At 44.6% G+C, this 23191-nt stretch overlaps 1 protein-coding gene across 1 annotated transcript in view; it reads right to left on the bottom strand.

Moving 5' to 3' along the window:
• LOC131259987 (AP-1 complex subunit gamma-1-like) overlaps positions 1–15649 on the bottom strand; it is a 28539-nt gene extending 12890 nt beyond the window's left edge. Inside the window, exon 1 of the mRNA XM_058261607.1 lies at positions 15353–15649. Coding sequence (XP_058117590.1) covers positions 15353–15408 — 56 coding nt within the window. The 5' untranslated portion in view covers positions 15409–15649. The remainder of the gene's footprint in view (positions 1–15352) is intronic.
• Between the last annotated feature and the right edge of the window lie 7542 nt (positions 15650–23191).

The raw sequence follows: 23191 nt of genomic DNA, 5'->3' as shown, positions 1-23191 counted from the left end.
GTCGGCCGTTTTCCATCACGCTTTCCATTTCCTGATACATTTGGTTTTTTTTTTTGTGTTTTTGATTCTTTAGGCACCGAAACGGTTTGACGAGACACTGGTGTTGGCGGACGATTTAAGAAGTCTACACAAAATTAAAAACCTCCTCTCACTCCCAACCTGGAAGGCTTTCCCTTACTCCCAACTGGTTGGGTAATTTTTTATTTTTGTTCTAGATTCAAACATGAACAGAAACACGTACAGGGCAAAACATGATTCAAGTAAAAGGGAGGTGGGTTAATTTAAATAAAGGAATCTAATTTACAACAGATTTCCACCCGAAAAAGGTCTTATGAATTCCACCTCAAACGAGTGTGTGTATATGTCTGAACGTCTCTCAAGTGCAACTACAAGAGAAAGTTCTTTCTTCGTAGCCCTAAAGGACGCAAGTTTATTTTACCTTCGGTTCTACCGGTCGATTCGTAAAGTTTCGTCCCAAGTTGTTAACTGGTTTGTGGGAAAATTTTCTCCAACAACAATGGCTAGAACTAAGGGAACACTATTGCTATGGTAGGTGTTGCCGGGCACACTTGCATCTACCCGGGCACTCATTAACCACTTGAGGGTTGGAATGAGAAGGGTAAAGAAAAATGTTTTCCAAACCCTGTGCTAGAAAACTTCTTCTTTTAATTAATTCGTTTAAATGTGTTTTACTTGGTCGAAGTGAAGGAAGAGCTGTTAAAATAAAAGTTCATTCGTGTTTAATATGATTTGCATAATCTTAATTGGTTTTTCTCTTCAGTCAATTTTTCTCCACCCGGGAGATTTTTCCTAGGGGAAAAATCACTCGACCACGAAAGCTGAGTTCATTAGAAAACACAATCGGCTTGATTTGATGGATCGTTTAGCAATCAACAGTTCCTGGAAGCCATCCATTACGGGGCCACTCGAGGTGGCGAAGAATGACATCGCTTTTGTCGCTCGGCGGATCGCGGCCAGCTGATGGATGATTTTTCCTGAAAAAACACCCACCACCCCAACGCCGCGCGTCTCGCCCACCAAAGTAAACTTTCACTTATTTACGGTCACTCGATAAGCATCTTAAGTGGGTTTCATGCGATCGTCCCGAACGCGATGCTCCAGCGACGGAAATGGGTCTGTGGCGAGGTTGGTATGATAAAAAATTTAACTAACAGTGGCACAAGTGACACAGTAAGTGGGTGAGTTTCCTGTAAGGTAGGAGGATAAGAAACCCCGGATCTAGGAAGGTAGAGGAAAGCAAGGGAAAATAGGCCGAACCCACTTGGGGATGCGAGGAAAAGTGTCGAAACGATTATGAAGAGTCTAATAGGCCTTGCCTTACCTAACGCACACACACACACTCAACCACACAACCACACCCTCCACACAACAAACATACCCACTCTGTGGGGAGCACACGATCCCCAAAAGGGAGTTCCACTTGATTGGGTCCAGGGTAGGGTAACGATAAGGACAACTTTATCTCGTTGGTGGTTTTCAGGTGACAGCACTTCGTAAACAAAACCTCCGATGGGAGAGTGGGGGTGGGGGACGGGGGACGAAATCAGTTTCAAAATTGTGTGTTACCTTTTCTGTCATCTTTTCTCCACGGAATCGTTTTACTTATCTTTATTTATTGTCCAGCAAGGCGGGCAGAAGGTGGGAGCAACGCATTTTGTTTGAGCCGGCAGCCCTTCCCGTTACCGGCCGGACCTTTTCCTCTCCCACCCCCCCAGAGATGGGTTTTTGATGCTATTAATTTTAATTATTTTCCCTCATCAGCACCTTCGTTTTTTTGCCTTTTCCGGTACGCAATCGGGACGAAAAGTTGATTCTTCATTCGACAGTAGGGAATGGGAAAAGTCAACATGAGGGATGAAAAGGCAACTATGTGCCGCCTCGAAACATGGAAAAGGACCACCAAAAGAATCCCACAAACCATCTGATATTATTGAAAGTGTGTGTGTGTGTCGGGCTGATTCAAAACTGATATCAGAGGAATGGAAATGAGAAATTTAGCTGAAGACGTTTATTGGTGGGCTAGTTTTAGCAATACACTTGAGATCGTGATCGAAATTTGCTTGTTATTATTAATCAGGATACAACAGGGAGGGAGGCGTCGAGAAGGAAAAGTTCACTCGAAAACCAGGCAAAAGTTCTCAACAACATCTGGCCCTCACCGGGGGCGCGTTATGTGAAAACTTTGGTGGCTTGCCCCATGAATTCAGTAAAACCAAATCCGATACGTTTTGATTGGCACGCTCTTGAGTCAGGCTTTGTTTTAGTGAATTTTTCAATAAAAATTAATAATTTCTGTTTAAAAAAGAAGTAATGTCGAACGACAAAACTTTACGATATTATTTTCCATAAGAGCCTGGAATAAAAGTTACCAATGAAAATAAAAAACAAGGTTCACATTTGATGGAAGTGGATTAACCAAATATTTTATTGATTGATTTTTACCGAATTATTTAACAACATAAAATATTTTGTCATTATTTAATCCATCAGAATAAATTCAATAAAGTACTAGATAAACAGCCTAATTAAAACTGAATATTTAAAATTTCTAAAAAAAATCATGTTAAAACTGTTCACATCATATTCAATTAGTCGATTTGGCGAGTAAATATGTATCCTCTTGAATAGATTACATTTCACTGTCGATCGCAATATTTTCTGCAATCTTATTCACCACTCACGTTGATCAGATTGGATAACCGTAGGTTCCTTCAGCATTGGTTGAGTAAATCACGAGAAAGAAGAAAAAAAACCCTAAATAAAACACGACGGTACGATAATTTTATCAGTTCCACGTTTACTCAACCGAAATGTGTTACACGGTTAGTCGCCCCATTCCGCTGCGAAGCTCTCCGATCCGATGGAAAATCGCTTCACTCCAGGGGTGCCCCATTTCCATCTTCTCAGAACTCCCTCTTCCCCTCCCTCAGCCCCACCGTTCGCCATCGCAATGCTTTCTTAGACGCTTGCTAAACGGTGCTTGAACAGATTGTGGCAAAATTTCCATTTCGTGATTATCACGAACACGGCGCTGTGTGCTAACAAACGAATCAACGAACCGAGCGAAGCGAAACGATTGCTTTCACCTCTTGAAATCGAGTTTTCCACCATCCTCCCGCAATTCCCATCCCCGCCAATCGATCGCGATTCATTAGACTGTCTCTCGTCCTCGAGTCGCCAGGATAAGGTGTTCAATACCTTGATGGTGCCGGCAATATAAAAAGGAAAGGATGAGAGCAAAAGCTGTTTGTTCGAGGAGCAAACATAAACGAAATGCAAAGAAGATTAAGCAACACCGACAGAAGCGCAATGACGTCACCGTTTGCTCGTCCGTCGGGGAACGGGAACCTTAAAACCGCAACCGGTGCAGTAAAGTTTTCGGGACACATTATTCGTGAGTTTTAGCGCCGCCGCTTCCCGGACAACAAGCAGCGAGCAGCCACGGTTTAGATAACGACAGCAAACGAGGACACAAGACACGGAGCCATGGCGGTCCATTTTCAACCCCACCGGGGGTTGGTGTTTTGTGATCCCAGCGTCGTGTTCGCCATGCTTATCTACTGATAACAGCCCGACAGTACGACTTTTGTGTGTCTGCTCCGGCTCTGTTTGTGTGGCACACGAGGCGAAGCCCTTGGTGTATGCGCGAGGGTTTTAACTTTTATTGGTGGCATTTTCCTGATCTCACGTCGTCCCAGCGGCCACAAGCCATCGGCATGGACGTGGGATGTCAGCACAACGGTGTCATGCCGGTTGCACAAGTTGCATTCGGCTTCTTCGCTGCGTTCGGTAATAAAGAGTGACTCTCGTCCGCACAATGCGGTTACACTCGACACAGCTTAAAGCGAAACTGGGATGAAAGACGACAACAGTTTCTTGGCGAAAAATTGAGCACCGGAAAGAGTTGCCCCCGTTGCCGGGCATATTTTCTACCCCCTGTTGGTTTGCCGGATCACCGGGCTTGAGATGTAAGCAGATAAGCACGACAATCCGCGATGGATGAAAAATCCAACCTTGGGTTGGGGAGCAAGCGGATTGCAGGATTACCATCGCCACACGGTGTTGGCCACATTTCGACACTTTCGCACGCACCCCTTCACCCCCGCGGGGCTCCTGGAGGACATAAAGTTTCCAAATCCTGCCTGGAAAGCCACAGCGCTTCGCATTATCCAACGGATGAACGAGACGAGACGAGATGAGGGCGAGAGATTTGTTTGCTTTTCCTTCGGTAATGCAGGTGTTTGTGGGGAGGAAAGTGAAATATATTTCGGTGAAGACCCCCCAAGACTTTCCGACACGATCCTCTTTCTCGTGTAACATGGCGGAATGGCTGTGTGAATGGCAAGTTGATGCAGGGTGTAAATAATGTTACGTTTCCCAGGGCGGCTACATGGCACTGGCTTAAGCTAACAAGGAGAAACGACCCCAAAGTGGCACCCCTGAAAATGGTAATATTGATAAACCGAGGAAATTGGACATTTTGGATGATTTGGAATGTGTTCGTTATACGTTCAAAAATATTGAAGAATTTAAACTTAAAAAAAAAAAATTATCAAAATATAATTTAAAACTACCTTAGATTACTGCATGATTAACGATGCATTGAATATAATTTAAACAATGCTTATTGGCAAAAGAATTAAGCGTTAGGTTTCAGAGGTTAAAAAACGCATAACAACCCTGTAAATATTTAAAACATCAATTAAGAAAGGTGTTTTCAATTTTATCTTCGGACAAAAGTTAAAAATTCATCAAAACAAAACATCCAAATAAAAGTAAAACTTACGCTGTCAAACCGTCATTTTGAAGGAAGTTTAGCAATACGTAGGTTAATTCATGATGGTGTAATGTAATGTACTGTAAAAGTGTAGTATGAAAGTTATTTACAGTTGATGAATTTTATCTATTCAATATAACTTGTAGAAAACAACATGCCGTGTTTGTCGATAGTAGGCAATCATTCAATATTTAAATGTATTAAAATTAAAATACTTTCGTCAAATTAATAACATTTAAGTTTCCAATTAATTAAAAAACTCCCACAAACAACCGTGAAATGGATGCTTGAACAAAGCTTGTAGTGTATTAAACATAAAACTTTGTCTCATTGTTCGGTTCCTTCCGAACGTTGCAAAAAGCCAGCCATGTAACTGTAGTAAAAACCTTTTACTTCAAAGGGATTCACCCAAGCTGGCTGTTTGGAGCCCGGTGAGTTTCGGAGGTCCAAAAAGACAAACAAATCGAATAAAAAAAATCGTTGCATCGACGTCATCACGTTCAGCGTTTCGTTTGACGTGGTTTTGCGGCGAGGAAATGGGGAGGAAAAATTTGATTAATTCCGGACGAGATTCCGGTACGATGGGCATAATCCTTTGGCATTTATCTTCCCGAAGCGTTTCCTCGCCTACCCCCGCTCCTACTGGTGGCAAGTGGTATTAAAGGTTTCGGACCTTTTTTGTAATTTAACTTTGAAAGTGTTTTTTGTTCCCAAAAACAACCACACCGAGTGGGTTTTGCTTCTTCCTTTTGTCTTTCTTGCCGTACTCCTTTGGTGTGGTCAGTGGCGAAGGTGTAAGGGAAGATATTTAAACTCGACACCATCGGCCGATACTACGTTGCACCGTAGTTTTTCCCATCCTAATTCGGAGACCCCCGGGGGGGAGAAAATGGTTGGTGGAAAAATCGAGTTGACAAATCGTTCACGTCCCTGCCGAGCCGAACCGGGTTTGGGGATGATTTCTCTTCAGTTCGCATTCACCTTTTCTGCTTCAGCGCCATCCGTCAGCAGCCGGGGAGTGACCAACGACGTGATCGGGTGGAGTTTGAAGGTTTGAAGACCGTAAAGTGAAGTGTTAATGTCGGCATAAAAATAAAATACGGTTCATTTCGCCGGCGTGACAGAGTAGCAATGACCGGATCGCGCCGGTCGTCGACCGAGCGTTAGTTTTCCGGCGATGGCCGACCGTACCGTACCGTACGGCTCGCGCTCGGGATGGTGAGTGAAAAACGATGGAAATGAGTGAACTTTGCCGATGGTTCCAGCGAACCGTAAGTGAAGCAAGCGGCTCGTAGAAATTTATTACCAAATTTCGGGCCTTACCCTCCGAGCTTATGCGTTGGGCTTAGTTTTTCCCGGTTTTCCACGGACCGTTTCCGTGCCGTTCCGGCACAAATCGACCGGCTCAAGCGTACGCTCGAGTGAATAGTAACGGTTCCGGAGCGAGCTCCTTGCGTTCGCATTGGACGGAAACGAAAGACGGAAGGAATTATTCATAAATCACATTAGGTTTGATGAAAATGCTTTCCACCAAACTTTCAGCCGGAGCGGTGGTCTAGTTTTCGAACTATTTTTCCATAGAAATGCAGTTCAAATTGGTATTGGAAACCATGTTCCCAGGAACGATCGTTTATACGGCAATAAATATATCAAAAACCCAGAAAAGGATCCAGCGTCCCGATGGTTCGCGGAGCTGTGAAGAATCATGCTACTAAATGACACTCGGTGGACACGAGCATCTTTGCCCTCCCTAAAAAGGAAAACGATTTCCCTCTTTCGCCAATGATTGCGCTCACGGGTGGAAACATAAATACAGTTCACCCCGAAACCGGCCCGAACGCGCGTAGGGCAATCCGTTTCGGCTTTGTTTTTACTGTCGGTCGCCGAAATCGAGCATCTCGAACATAAAATGAGCTCGAGGAAAATGAGCTACCAGTGGACGGTTTTCGGTCTCGCCCCACTCGCTTTCCACAACCCGGTGCCCGAAATGGAGGCGCCTGGTGGAAGTTTTCCTTTGGCCGAGGATTAAAAGCAAAACAGTATGCTTGCCCTTTTGTCGGGGGGCTTTCGTATTTCGCCTTTTATTTTCCATTTCCCCCCAACGCTGGTTTGTTGCCAAAGTTAACCGTCCCCTCGTTCCCTGTTGCTTGTCCACCGGAGGGGCACGGGTAGAAGGGTGACTCGCACCCGGATTCGAAATGTACGAACATAAAACATTCGACTCAACAAGAGAGACTAAAACGGAAACGATTAAAGGACCGGGATAATGGAGGGGGGATGGGGCCAAAAACGAACAGTTATCGATAATGTGGCCTGGAGCGGTTGGAAATGGTATGCAAAAATTAAACGAGACCCAAAACAGCACGAGAAAAGAGGGAAAATGTGGTGTTTTAAACTGTTGCGACAAAATGGATTCAGTTGAAAGGGATCCTTTTTTGTTTCCTCCCACGCTTTCGGCAATGGAAGAAAACGGCTACATTTATTTTTAGTATTTGGTTGATCCCTTGCTCGGAGGCGATTCACAATTAAGAAAACGATCAATTGGGTCGATTGAAGGAAATGTGCCTTAGAAAACTTTAATTGAAACATCTCTTTAAACTTGAACGTCCTAAATGCGGGATGAATACTAATTTAAAATAAATGTTGTGGAAATCATTTGGATAACGGTACAAGTTTTGACCATTTTGGCCTAAACCAGAACGCATTCAAACTAGAGTTTAAATTGATACATGAATAGTGAAAACCAATGACCACAAAACCCAACATTTGGAGTAGATCATACATTTCTATCTGGGATTCAACCACCAACAACCTCACGGATCGTTTTTTCTCAAGCCAGGTGTTAATGATAGCTAACTGTGTACCTTGGAGGTGCCACCTTCGAGGCATTAGCTATCGACCGGCTTCGAGGGTACCTTGCTGTCAGACCGCAAAAGCTTCCCCGGAAAAGCCCATTATTTAAGTAAAGTTGGGTGTGCAGCCAGCTGCAGGGAATGAACGCGATTGCCGGAGCCAGACGACACTAAGTAACCACAAATAGATAGGACCCCCATCCGTCCGTCCGTCCGTCCTCTCCCAAAGCGACGACACCTTCGAACCGCAGCGAACCTCCTAACGCTCTCTTGGTTTTATTTTCCGGCTTCGATGTGCCGATGTAGTTTTCCCATCCGTCCCGCAGTCGCTGTGCTAATTAAGAAATTCGAGAACGAACACCGAGAACGCGCCAACGTTCGCATCATGCGGAACCTTTGGAGCATTGTGTTGGTGGAAAAGTTCCTTCGAAAGGGAAGATCAAGGGTGTTTTGAGAAATAAAAATGAACAGGTTCAATTAAAAAGAGTCAAAGAAACATATTTATTGTTGAACCGGAAATAAAAAGAAACTGTAGGAATTATTTTGAACTTAGTAAACAGTGATGTCAAACACGTTTGACCTGGCGGGCCGCACCCAAAACGTACAATTGATTGGATTGATGAAAATATGTTCTTATCAATGTAGTTTTTTCTTAACAGTCAATCATGGTTTACACTTTCACATCTTTTTATATTATATAACTTCTTAAAAAATTTACAATTTCGAGTAAAAGAGAAGGTTTCTTGATCAATCGTTTTCCAAATTTTAACGAATTCAAATCAAGTGTATTTCAATTTATGTTGCATTTCAACACTATTGTGTAAATTGTGTAAAGATTTTACAACTATTTTACTTTAGTACGATTTACTGCTCCACATCTGTTATTTAATTTTGAATGCTCTTGTGGTTCACAACGTTTATTTTCTATTAACACTATTTATTAGATTGTCTCGATCACTTTCTTATTGTCCAAATTGACATTCGTTTAGTTCTCTTGCAATTCGCAGTTCGTGAAATCATTAAAAAAATGTTGCTATTGACACTAAAGCCAATACTCTAGGATCCAAACTTTCGATGTATTGTTTCAAAGGGGGTCGCGCTCCGCATGTTTGACATCCGTGATCTAAATCAACCAAGTGGGAACGTTTTCATTTGCCCAACTTTCATTGACGTCACTATCGAGGGCTGGAAGCGGCCCTTCGCTAAAGGTTTCAATGTTTCATTTTCCTCCCCCTCTTAGTGGATGCCGCTTCTTTGGTGGTTCTTTTCCGAAACCACCCCCAGCCCGTAAGAAAATGGAACCAAAGTGATGGGATTCTCGCGTCTGATCATTAACCACGACTACACGGACACGTACGCATGGTGGGTAGTCGCCTTCACAAGCCCTCTCAATCGCTCCCCGTTTTCCCTCCCCGTCGTCACGCTTATAAACGTTTATGGTGTTTCCGGTGCGAGGCCGGGTCTTTCCCATGTAGTCCTCCGCCCTTCTGCCCTGGTGTAGCCAGCCCGTCATGCGCCCACAATCAACCAGTGTCAGAATCCTAATGGACTCCGGGGTGGCTGGCCGGATGCGATGCCGGGTTTGGTTTGGTTAATATTTCATGCGCCCATTGCCAGCCGCCCAAAATCCCCGTCCGTTGCCGGAGTCTACCGGGCTTAAACGGAATTAGTTTTCGGTTGTTCGTTGGATTCGTTCGGATGGCCGTGCATGATTTTACGGACATATGTTTGCGGTGCGGCTGACTTCGAACGAGCCGTCCGTAAGCTCGGGCTGGGTTAGTTGAAAGTGGACGAACGATTGATTATGCCACCCGGTGCTTCAATCCGATACGGGATACGCAACTGGCAAGCGAGTGCTTTTGTTGTCCGTGTGGTGCTGCTGGTGATTTGTTTCCCATTTTCCCGTTTAAGTTTCCACCACTCCAGCTGAAGTCGCAGCACGTTTGAGTGGTTTCTGATGAATCCGAGAGCTCGTGCAGATTAATGCGAGATGGCGTAAAAGGGATACTGTTGCTCGACAAAAAAAAAACCGTTTCGTTTCCGACCCGGAAAGGACACTCGTGCTGGCCGTGGATGAAACGTAAAACCGCCCGAATCCTCCGGGGCTGCCGAAGCACGAAGCGACTTTCGGTCCCGCGCTTAATCGGTAGGAAACATTGCACGTGCTCTAATTTCGTAGGCAAACAGAAAGATCGTGTCAATATTGGAGGTCCCTTTTTCTATTTGCCCTGGGAATTGTCCCACCGCCCGATGGGGGCATCCCCCCTGGACGACCGGCTGTCACTCCGAGGGGTTTTTCGTCGGCGCACCGTGTCGATGGTGATACTGTTTCGGTTCGGGGTAAAACCGATTACCGTGACATTCGGTGCGGGTCATGCGTACGCCGGGGCGGCCATTTAATCTTTCCCACTGGAGCGGGTGGTTTCCACCGTCGGATCGGGAGCATCCTTCGCCGCCGGAAGTCGGTCAGCCGGAGGTCGGTGGAGCTGGCGCTCGATGGCGATTTTCCTGTTGCACAACGAAGATAATGTAAAAGAGCGACCATGCGGCGGCCAGGAAACCTCATCGTGCCATTAAACGTTACCTAATCAGCTGGAGAAGATTGGTCGTACATTGTTTCTTGGCGGCGTTGGGAGGGCGCCTTGGACGCAGTGAAAGTGGATACTTCTTTTTTGGCAGCTTTCGGAGAAATATCCCATTGCCGTGGTTCATCTCCATTGGACCAATAAATTGATGCCCTTTATGGACGGCGTTGGAGTATTGATGATTTTTATCTTTTATTATTTTTACGAGAAATATGGATGAAAGATTTTCATATATAATGTTCCTCGTTTAATGATTATTTGTATCTAATTTCTAAATCAAAGCTAACAAATGGAAGTTAAATAATTTACAGTTTTTTTACCAACTTAATTTGATGATCAAAATTGAATCCTTTAATAAGATATGTTTATGTTGCTATAACATTTAGTTTATTATTAGGATGGCATCAGCTATGCTATTTATTTTTTATTGTTTTGTTTGCTTCCATTTTAATACTTTTATACTGACTGCAAAGTAAATAATATAAGTAAGACAGAACGACAGAATTGGATGATCTCTTAAAATTGGAATAATTGGATAAAAGCAAAACTTTTTTTTATTAATAATCAATAATAATCAAATTATTTTCTAACTTGTTTATTAAAACTTTTTCATTTCTCAGAAAGTTATATTATTTTGTCCACTTCATTGTTTAAAATATCTTCTTTTTTCGTTTCGTTCATTCTTAACACGAAGTGAGAAAACGTTTCAAATTCCACTTTACACGACTTTACGATTATGTCGACGTGATAAAGCGTTAAAGTGGTATGTCCGTGTGATGTTCCAAGCGGGTGTTGATTTATTCATTGCCCTCTTTTTCTTCCATTTGCCGTGTTATTTCCCCTCCGTTGGGGTTTGATCATTTTCCGTTTCGTTTCGTTCTACCCTCGCTTAGCAGCAGGTAAGCGAATTCCCAGTGGTTCTCGGCAGCATTTGTTCTCGACGCTTCGAAGCCATCTTTTCACTTTCGATACTAGTGGTGCACTTTACAAATCGTTCCGATGCGTTCGATAACCTGATCCCGGGTCCGCTTTCTTCCGGTTCCGCGAATCCTTCAGCAACAAAGTATCGTTCATTCTTTCACCCTCGAGAAGGTGTCTCTTCCGGGAAACGATGCGGGAAATCGGCAGTGGAATGCTGTTACAAAATCTCATCTCGTTTGTAGGCGTGATTGAATTTTGAATACACCCGAGGTCGATTCGGAAAAGCGGGTGTATCGTTTCGTCCCGGACGGGTCGGTCGATGGGAAGAGACGCGCCCGCCTTAGGTAAACACCAAGGGGAAGCCCTGTTTCCGGTGACTCGTTGGGATGCCATTCGCTAACGAAACGGAAACCAGGCAAGATGTGGAGGTGTCCCATCCTGAAACCCGAACATGCGGCTGGTGCGGGTGCGGGTAGTCGGAGGTGGGAGAACATTTGTTTCGCCAAAGCCTCGGAAAACAATCACGAAACATTATCCGGGCTCGAACGTTCGCGTGAAGTAGTTCAACGGTCTTTATTCGAAACGATAACGACGATAAAAGCCATCCCGGCAGAGCTCGTTCGAACGTGGGAAAATTGAATAAAACAGGCGCAGGGTGGCCGTTTGACAGAAATGTCCTGAATGCTGCACACGTTAATAATTAGCGATGCCTTTTCCGACCGAACTTTTGCAGCTCGTTCCGTTACCAATTTCCATTGTCTCTTTCATTGAAAAGTGTTCAAGCACAAAAGACTAAATAAAAGGAAATTAAACGCCTTGATAAAAACTTCACCGGCACTTAGTTTTCACCCTGAGGGAGGAACACACAGGAAAGGTTGTTGCAAATTTGTGGAAAGTGTTTCCGCCGTTTAGGGCGGAAAATTTCCTTTCCTAGTGGAAGACTCAGCCCCGCAGGCGAAAACTGGTATCGAACGGTTGTGAAAATTGATTTAAATTGGATCGAATAATTTAGCTCTCTTGAAATCGCGTTAGTTATTTCCGGAGAAGTTTGATACCAAAGAATATTTTAAGTAAAAAGCAAAATAGCAGGAATGTTGTGAAGATTAACATATATTGGAGCGTATAAAAAACTTGCTAGTAGAGCAGTAAATTGTTTCAATTGAGTAATCTTTTTTCATACTTTATTAAGTCACCACTCCGAAAAACTCCATAACTCAAACTAAGCCCGACAAAGATACCGAAAACGTGGTCATCGTCCGTGCGATTGCCAATCAAAGGAAAAAAAAACAACAAGTAAAGCTACTTCTCCGTCATGCATATTCACATCTCGATATTGAAACATAATGTTCTTCGGTGGAGGAAGCTTTCTGGGCCCGGGAGTCGGGTAAATCAATAAAAAAAGGCAGAAGGGAAGAAAATATTACGCACACACACACACACACCGCCAATGACGACGAGCTTATGGTTTTTCGCTGCGGTTCTTATTAATACCGGCCTACCGAATCGAGGTCTCGATGGCTAATATTTCTCGATCCATTCGACTTCGAGGGACGTTCGGATCGTGCGACTGTTTGGATCGGTGGAAGGAATCCATCAAGCAAATGGAAATGGATTCTGGCGGAAAAATGGACGCGTGGAAAGCTTTTCCCCGCACGAGCGCGCTTGGCGGTGCGGAAAAAGGTGTGGAAAACGTTTGCGTTCGGGACCTGTGGCGAAAGACATTTTACTGTGCGGGTAAGTGCTTCGAGCCAGCGGTGGCATATTTTGAGACACCGGCAACGTACCGGCAAGGCCAAGGTGGAAAACAAACAATTTCGTTCTCAATACACGCCTAGACCGCAAAAAATGGGGAAAAAAGAACGAAACTTATTGCTAAAAGTTGAACTGGCGGGAAAACACAAAAAAAAATCACATTTTGCTTGGAATAACTTTTCTCAATAAGTACTGTTGTTTTTGATTTGTTTCCCTGCTTTGCGACAGTGAAAGCCCCGAAAGCAGATTCGAAACACACCTGATGCCGTCGATGTGCGATCGATTTGATTCGATTGATGGGGACGAAAAACAGAACCATTCTGCCCAAAGTTTTTTCCCAACTACACGCCGAAGTCAATCGAGCCAATTTTGGTCGGAATGTGTTTTTCTATTTTCCCCTCTCCGACTTTCCGTGAGGCATTTTTTTTCTCTTCATTTGAAAAGGCCAAGGCAGAACTGTTGGATTGTTGGGAGGCAAGAAAAACTTACCGGAAGTGAAAGTGATAGGAAGCGCACGGAGGGGCCCCAAATGAACTTCATTTCTTCTCCACCACCCATCTAACTCGATCAGCTGGGCCAAATAAGTGTGACTTTTTCATTCCCCCACCTCCAAGCACCGGTCCGGTCACGTGAGAAGGGTAGGTGTTTGTCTGCAGGAGGCAAAAAGTCTGATATGCACGATATGGTCAAAGTTATTGATTTCCTACCTCGGCCCAAGTTTCGGGTTGGTGAAAAAGGAGACGGGATAAAAAATCAATTAAAACAAGATGCGGAATGATGTAGACTTGATGCTTGAATTTTAACATCGAATGTTTGTGTTGGGGAAGCTTATGCTCAAAAACTTACTGACACAGGGATTTGCAATAGGAGCTAACATGATACCGTCTGGGGATTGTTTGTTTTTACGCTTCCTTTGCGCAAAAGTAGGCAATAGGAGAGGAAAGTAATCAAATGCTATCAGCTTTTCAACACGATTCCATTATTAGAAACGCTTACGTCGCTTAAAAGGTCACATGTTTTGCTTCTAGTGTAGGCAGTATTTTGATCCTTCTAGTATTTTGTTTTTTTAAATACTAAAATAGTTTATTAAAAAAAATGAAAATATATTAAACACTTCCCTGTAGCAATTGTTATTTACAACTTAAACGAATATTTCTGGTTAATCATTTTATTTAAAATACTTATATTATAACGTACGACTATTTTTAAACCAACTTTTTCAGCCCCATATCCATATTTTGAGATAAAATGAAGGTCTAAAAAGTATTTTTGATCTATAAAAGAGTATATGGCATGTATGTATAACATGTTTCAAAAACAAGCATGTATGTATAACATGTTCTCTCAAGCGTGAATCAATTTCGACTTGAGAATGCATTGATTTATACCACCCACTCCCTACTTACATATACGATAATAGTAGTAGTTCAATTTAAAGTATTCATGATCGCGTGTTGAAACAAAGGCAAACGCATAGCCTCCCCCCAACAACAAACACGCCTATCGATTCGTGTGGTTCGACGTACTTCTGGAAGTGTCTAATCCCACCCGGCTCAACTGCACTGTTACAAATGTCACCAGTGCATATGGGACGAGGGAAAAACCCCGCCATTGTAGCCGGAAAGTGGTTTAGAAATGGAACGAGTAGAAAAACTACCGAGCGGGAAAAAAGGCCGGCTGTTGCATTTTTCAACAATTTCTCCACCGCCCCATTTCCCTCGCCGCAGGCTGCGTTGCGCAACAAAGTGTTCAATAAAATATTAAGCTGCATACACTTGGTCGGTGCATCGATTGCATACCCTCTAAAGTGCACTGCACCGAACGAATGGTGTTGGCTGGTTGGCCTTCGCGTGGGCCATTTTGTGGTAGAAAATGGAAAAAGAAATGCAACGTAGAACGAGAATGAATCTACTATCCCGACCGGATGTTTGTCCTTTCGTGTGGGGGGGGGGGGGGGGGCGCAAGTGCTGGCTAATATTATGCGACCTGCTGCCGGAAGCCGTAAGAAAGGCAGGACGACGGATATTAGAAAAAAAAAGCGCCAGGTCCAGGTCGAAAGAGTGGATGAACTGCGAAAGGAGAGCGAGCATCGTGTGCAGGTCAACACAGGAAAAAAAGGTCAACAGGCAGAAAACCATCTTTGTCATCGTCAATCCACCCGAGTCGTGGGGGTGAAAAAAAACGAACCTGACAACAAACCTACGGATCATGGACAACTCTTTTTTTCCCGTTTGCCACCAGCAGTCACGCAAGGTTTCCTTTCCACCCCCTTCACGATGACGATGACGGTTTTCCTGTTCTGCAGTAAGTCCGTCCTTCCATACACTCTGCCCAAAATGTGGCGCTGGCCCATTCTATTCTTTCCCCGTTCAATAAGCGCACCGACTCGTGCACCGATTTGTTGCAGGCGTGGAAATTCGAAATCACATGTCCCCCATACGAACCTTCTGTTGTTTTCGGGCGGTAGAATGCTCCAGTCGCTCTCGTAGTACGGGTACATGACGTTGGGTACTTTTTTAGGGCCGATAATCGGGAAGGAACGGTTTGTTTTGGGATTTTTCTGCCCCGTTCTTTTTTTTTCGTTAATCACTTATTCGTTTGTTTTACTTTCCTTTGCTTTTTCGTTGATTTCTTTTTACTATCTGAAAACAACTTAAAACACTCGTTTCTTCAACTCACACGGTTGCACTAGGTTTTTATCACGTATTTGTATTATTCTTCACTGATTCACTGGTACTCTTGTTATTTTCATTTAGCTGATAGAACAAATAGAGCGGCAAGATGTAAGGGTAAATAACAATTTAAAAACCATCGGCACAAACCCACAAACAAAAACACACACACGCACACACAAAATGATGTAAGGTTATGTTGTACGTGTCCTGCAGTTCTCCAGATCGAGCGTCTTGTCGGGGTCGGACCGTGGATTGTTGCTTTTCCACCGTGCGGCCCCGTTGTTGTTGCTGCCTTTGAGTGGCCCCCTTTATTATCCTGTTCCGCGCCTTGCTCACAGCCTCGCCCGGATCGTGACCTTTTGTGACGAGTTCTTTTAATTAAATTCTTAACCACCTGCACAAACACACCGCGTGCACGTGGGAACGTCTCGGGGCTCGGGGCCTTGCAGCTTGGGTGGGAAATCTCAATTATGGCCGCGAAGCAACGTACTCCGCGAGGTACATTCACACTCTTGACACACTACTGCATGGGTGATTACTGAAGAGCGCTTGCTTTCAAGTGCCTCAAACGCAGAAGTAAATGTATCGCTCGGGGGGAAATGCTACAAGAGAGAGAGAAAGAGCGTGTGGAGTGACGCCAATGAAGCGAAAAACAAGCGGCATACATATTTTCCGCGCCGGTGAGAAGGGAGTTGGAGGAACATTTTTCTACCGGTTTGGTAAAAGGAATGGGTTAAGGTAGTCGGTATTTCTTTTCATTTAAACAGAAAATATGTTGCTTCATTAAAAGTTCTCAATCGAAGAGAAGGATGTATTGCACTTTGTAATCACTTCTACTTAATTAATAATGAATGTAATATGTTCAACTAAAAATTTGTTCATTTCTTTTTACAATTTTCCCTTCTTTACGCGAACGAATAGTACTTCTCCCCCGATAAAGCCGTTGGAGGATAATGAATCACCTGAGGAACTATGTGATTCATCCACTTGAATCAGCTCGTTGGGGCATGAAAAACCGCCACGTGTACCAAGCCGAGCGGCATCCCCTTTACACTACATTATTCGCCACATCCGCGTGGGTCATTGCTCGCCACTTTCCACGCCAGTAATCGAATCCGACCACATTCCGAACGCAACCTGTGGGAAAATTGCCCTTTACCTTCGACACCCGCATTCACTCGTGCCCTTCTTTCCTACCCTTTTTTCTCACACACTCAGAAGGGAAGTGGATTTTCTTCTCGCTGTAAAACTCCATCCGGCGCCGTGTCCCCGGTGGAAAGTGGATCGTTTCATTCCTGTTCCGGCTTTGTGGAATTTTTCCTTTCAACCGGCTACAGGTAGCGCTCGAGTGGCGGCGGGGGGAAAATTGCGGTAACAATACTTGAATGCATAAATAAAATAAACCAGAATTAATTCTTTCACTTTTTGATACCGCCATATCCGCCGGGCAGCTTTCAACTAAGACACGCCGCTGAAAGGAAGCGTGGCGGTTGGAGAGATTTTCTTTTCGCTGCCAGAAATGTCCGTGTAAATCGCGTTTCACTCGAAGCTCTGTTAAACACGGAAACCGAATGGAATCCGTTACGCACAAACACACGTACACACACAAAACAAAATTACACACACCTTATGAGGTATTTGGGAAAAGTTGTTTCTTGAGATCGGCAATCCGTCGGCAAGCAAAAAGGATAGTAAGCCGAATTCCCTTCCCTCTCACCCCCACCTTTTGGTGGGGGGAGGGGGAAACTTCCGACGGTGGGTCGGATGTGAGGAAGGATCAAGCCGGCAAGAATAACTTCCATTCATGCGAAGGTTTAACGTCTCGGAGGAATTTGTTCCCGCCGGTGGAACCACAGGCTCCAAAGAAAGGGTCCGGGATCGTAATAGGAATATGAAAATTTTATCTCGATTTTTCGCGCCCGGTTGCTTTTTCCCAGTCGGTTAGTTTTTCGAGCTGTCGCCGAACTGGAGCAAGGTGCACTGTAATTATTTCACTTTTAACTTGTTTTGCGCGAATAATATTCTTTGGGAAATATTTTATTTTTCGTATAACGATTTTTCCCAATTTGCATAAAATTGCCCATTTGCAAAAATGGGTTGAAACACATTTATCCAGTGCACGTGTTTCCTTTCCTTCCACAACACAAACGAATGCACATGATTCCCGACCGATTCTTCTTCATCGGGCCCATCTAAGTCGTGATTTCAAGGTGAACACTATGCGTTAGATGTTATTTACTATCGACCACTTCGAGAATTCGAACCAGCTACCGCCACGCACCGTACGGTGGAAATTCGTTGTAGACAGAGACCAACGAAATAGCTCGCGCCCATACCGGAAGGAGCTTTCAGCGAGACGTTACTTCCGATGGTACGATCCTTTTCGTTCGACGTTCTTCGGTAGACTGAACCGTGCCGAGTGCCCGAACTGGTGAACTGCGTGCCGGCCTGACGAAGGGCGCATGAACGAATGAACCGACCGTATACGGTTTATCAGCTGAACAATTCGAAGCTGGTACAAGCCGTTATGAAACGTACCCGACAGCGGTACCCCGAAATGGCCCACCCGCCATTGGTGATAAGGGTATTTTTGTCGGGGATGTCAAACTTTTGTTGAGGGCTGTAATGGAACTAGAATTGTTTCGGATTCAAAGCATTGCAAGGCAATCATTTGTGCTGAGTTTTGAAAATGCTTCGCAGTGCATTAAACTTAATTTGGATTTTAAGTATTAGTCAAACGTTATGTTTTTTTAAGATGTTTCATATGACTATTGAGCCGTGAAATTTCAATGCCATGTTCAAAGTATAGTTTTTTTTCAAAGAAATATACTTATTTATTTATAATAACCGAGAAAGCCCGGGATAAGGCCTAATGATAGGAAGGAAATGCCCTAAGAACAAAAATGTCAGTTAGAGCACGTGGGCTCTAACAATACGGCAACGTCCGTCATACTTTAGTAAATAAAATGTGGCTAATTTTTAAAAGAATCTTTAGAGTTTGACAAAAACAAAAAATAGATGTCTCATGTTGAAAACTTGCAAACAATACTCCATTATCGGAAACTAGTACTTTGTCTGCTCATCATTTAAACTAAAATATTTGGGAACTCACACTGATTTAGATGTGGATGAATTCAGTTCAACAATTCATTTGATCAATATAAATTTGAACATGTGTATTGTTTTCGTTTATTATCAATTGAGAAAAACTGATCCCTCTGCAGCATAGCAAGGTGGGACTAATGCAAGAATAGAAGCTTCTAGCAGACTTGTGTTTGTGACTTGTGAAATTTGGATATAAAGAATGGTAAATTTCAATTTTACCTTTTTTTTAAATAATTTTTCATTGTCTATGAAGATAAAATAAGTTGTTCAAGTAAAAATCGATGATAATGTTTTACCTAACCATTAGCTTCTAATTATTCAATGGCCCGTAGGAGGCCATGGAATTTGACATCCCTGCCACGTTCGGGTAGATGGTTCATCGCAATGAACGGGAAATGTACTGAATAACTTCCGACGATCTCTATCAATTCCCACCGTCCCCCATTCCCCGGGCCAACCCCTGACCCGAAATGAACACCCGTTTGACGAAACCTACTTATCTGTTGCGCACCTTTTGTAAAAACTGGAGCAAACGCCCGTTTATCGGGTGAAGTTCTGCATAATATTTTTTACCCTCGCGTAAAGGGGGTTTAAACGCAATGTCAACCCCACCGTTCGCCTTTTCTCGTTATCAGCTGAGCAAACACGGGCCTGCAGCGTAGGCTGGGCTGGGGTGTCCCGAAAATATCGGGCAGCAGCAAATGGGGTACATCGTGAAACCCCGTCTCGGTTGTCGTGCCGCCGCCCAATGCAATTGCATATTCGAATGAATTGTCGAAGAAAATTGGTCCCGGTGGGCGGAAAGAGGCGGTCGTCGTACGTCAACAATGCGATGGACGTGGGAGAAAGTTGGCCCTACTCGTTGATGCCCGGGAGTTCGAGCAATTATGCAAAAGCAAATACGTGTAAATTAGCATGTGATAAAGTCAATATGAATTTTCACCGGTTGGTTGTTGGGTGACGTAAATATTTCTCTGATTGGTGGCACCGACACAGACCTGTACAATTGTCTGTTTTAATTTTCACAGTTGCAGGAAACTTTTTCAAAATTTGTGGTTTTATGAGAATGAGCTTTTGTAACTATCACTTACAAAAACGGTCAGAGTTTTATTAAATTATCTGGAAGTAGTTTCTCATAAATCCCTTTTTATTAATTTTCAAATTTGAATAATATATTGTACTTCATACAAGAAGAAATAATATTCCCCATTCTATTTTTCTTTTTCATTGCACTCTTAATGCTAAGCGTACCGAAAATGGAAACAATTTCCACGTTAAAATTACTGGAAAAACGAGCTCGCTCACTGCCTGCGGACTTCATCATCAACGCGACGCACAAATCGGATTAAATTTCAACCCCTTGTCGTGCGCTTTGATGGCCTGATGACTTGCTGCAGGATGAGAGATTGAGCCATACCCACACACACACACACACACACACACCCAGCTGCAAGACGTGGGCTCCATTTGGTTGCCTTTTGCCTGCTGGCAAAATTAATCTTTTCAATCCGATTTGATTTGCAAGCGAAGCGAATGGTTGGCTCCATCAAACCGCAACGTTCAATCCGCGTGCACATTTGGAAAAGCTTAGCCACGGATCGGTGGCATCGGAGTTTGGTTTTCTCGTAGGCAAATTGGAAAACGATCTAACCTCGGTGCACGCGGCGTGGGTTTTGCAGGATGCAGTCACTTCCTCAACTGCTCGGTTTGAGCGGAAATCAACGTTGAAGTTGATACTTATATTTACCATGTGGTGACGACAAATTAAAAAAATAAATTATCCTTTTTGCCTTCGTTGCCTGCAGCAACGTCTGAAATCACGCGTTATCCATTGATCAAATAATCCAATTATAATGTTTGATCCCGGAATGAGCAGGTATTCCGATGGTTGAAGAGTTAAACGGAAGAATTAAAGCTATTTAGATTATCCATACAAGCCTTTCCGTTATTCGTTTTGCAACCAACATGGAGTTTAGTATGTCGTTGCATTCAAATATCCAAACGGAATAATCGAGTACAAATCCCGGCCCGGTGGAAATCTCATCTGATTGGTATTAAACTGTCCGACCGGAGCGTGGGCCAAAAATCAAACCTTCCCGGTTTTGCGGTCACGGGTCACGGAACCGGGGCGACGCTGTCGAACGGCAATTAATGGCATGTCAGTCAAATTTGCATATTAATTTATGACGCCATTCGGTTCGGGCTCGGAGCCGGGTTTGCTTACAGTCGCTGTATTGAACACGTGGTGTAGGCTGAGGTTTCGAACGAATTGCGTTCGAATGAATTTTCCCGTCACTCGCACTGGACCGGATGATGTGATTTTAAATGGAGCGTCCACAAATTTTCCCAACGATACACCCACGATCGGGGAGGGTGAAATGTGATCGGACGTTATGAATAGCTCACTTGGCCAAGTTGCAGACACATCCATTTTTATTGGTGTGCGAGTTCCCTTTCGTATGACTAATGATGTGCAACATAATACACTCGGCCCGTTAGTGGAATGGTCCTCGTTAGCATCGGGAAGTTGTTACTGAACTTGATTTGGAACGGTTTGAGAAATTGTTAAAAAAAATCCTCATTTTCCAACAATCGTAATTCGAAGATGTGCTGAGTTGATCCTCTGAGACTCATGATTGGATTTCGTTCCTTTTCGTGAACGAACCGGTGAACAGCTTGCACCCGAAAGGATTCAGATATCAAGAGCGTAAAGTTTATCCTTCGTTTCGTTTGGTGAAAATCCGCGAAAAAGTGCCCGTAGTTGAACGTGTAAAGGGAACGTTCTGTTTCCTAAGCCTGCGTTAGGAATAAGCGGCGTGTGAAGATTACGCTAAAAATCTGTTTTCACAAACCAAAACTGTAATAGGATCAGTGATGTGCCAAATTGGAAAGTGTAAATGTTGCCCCAGCATGTCGATAACAGGAGTCGCAGTCGAACTTTCGAACCGAGCGGACGTGTTCTGACGGAGCTCCCGTACGAAAGAACAGAGAAACAGAGAATAACCGAAAAAAAAACCGAGTGTTGTGACGGAGCTCCCGTACGAAAGAACAGAGAAACAGAGAATAACCGAAAAAAAAAAACCGAGTGCGCCACGAGCGAGGTCATACTCAGCGGCGTGTTCGATCGTGTTTGATCGTGTTTGACTGAGGAATCACGAGTCCCAGTCTGGTATAGTGCGAGTGTGTGTGCTTGTGTGCGCGTGGCAGGCGAACATCTGCACCAACGGAAATTCCCCAGACTGGAATAGTGTGCTGGCGTTGCTGAGGGCCCAAGTTGAAAGCGGAATTGAATGGCTACACAACAAGCGACGCGATACTCGACCCGCCTGGCAGGGAAACCACCAGGCAACCCGCCGACAAGCAAGCTGCCGGTGCGTCCCACGCGAGTGGTTAATAAAGCTGGGTTGACGGACCCGATGTCCTCCGCAGCGCCGACCGGGAGTATAGAGGCTCATTTGGCCACACCGCCAGTTTCTTCGCCGGCAAAGAGCAGCCAAGAGAATGTAGAGGCAGCCGAAATCTCCCCCACAGCAGATATAATCTCTTCTCTGACTAAGAGAATAGATGGGCTGAGCGAGAGGGTGGAACTCCTGGCCAAGGAGTTAGATCATGAGCGGCAATGCCGGCAGTCGTTGGAGGCATTGCTTAGAGGGAGAGAGAACCTAAACGTGGGGGAACTGATAACCGAATCGACGGCGGCGATACAGAGGATGATCGCGGAGAGCCTTCCCCAGGCAGGAAAAGAAACTGGGAGATCCCGTGGTAGGCGAGGGAGACGAAACCGAAACCAAAAACAAGGGAAAAATTCCCCCCCGGCTGCGGGGGAGCCGCGCGGTGTGGATTCCCAGCTCCAGGAGCAGTCGCAGCAGCAAGACCAACAGCAGCAGCAACAGCACTGTCAGCAGCAACAGCAACAGCAGGAACACCAGCAGCAGCAACAGCAGCAGCAACAGCCCTCGCACCAGCAGCAGAAACATGCTGAGAACAACAGCAAGTCGAAGCAACAAACTCGGCCCGTTCAAATAAAAGTAACGGTCCCTGAGGGTAGAACCTATTTGGATATGTACAAACAGATTCGTAGCGATCCGCTCATCAACGAGCATGTGTTGAAGGCAACCAGGGCATCAGATAACGTCCTCAGGATAAGCCTAAAGAGAAACTCGGATGGCTCAACAGCACTGGGCATTGTGCGGAAGGCACTTGGGGAAGCGGGTCAAGCCAGACTGCAGGTCCCTAGGACAGTGGCGGTTGTTTCCGGGATAGACATGCTCGCAACGCCCGAGGACACGATGACTGCCATGGCTGAGGCGTTTGGTGTGACGGTTCTGCCTGAGGACATTGCGCAGTGGCGCAGCCCTAGCGGTCTTCAGCGTGCCAGGATTAGCGTGCCCACTGCAACGATGGAAATCATCCGAAACGAATACGTGACGATTGGACTAACGCGTTGCGCAGTAAAAGAGCTGCCGCCAGTTCCAGTCAGTGAGCAGCGCTGCGTGAGATGCC

Source organism: Anopheles coustani, chromosome 3, assembly GCF_943734705.1.
Source record: "Anopheles coustani chromosome 3, idAnoCousDA_361_x.2, whole genome shotgun sequence".
NCBI classification, from domain to species: Eukaryota; Metazoa; Arthropoda; class Insecta; order Diptera; family Culicidae; genus Anopheles; species Anopheles coustani.
The sequence above is the reverse complement of the archived record's forward strand: the minus strand, read 5'-3'. Positions and strand labels throughout refer to the sequence as shown.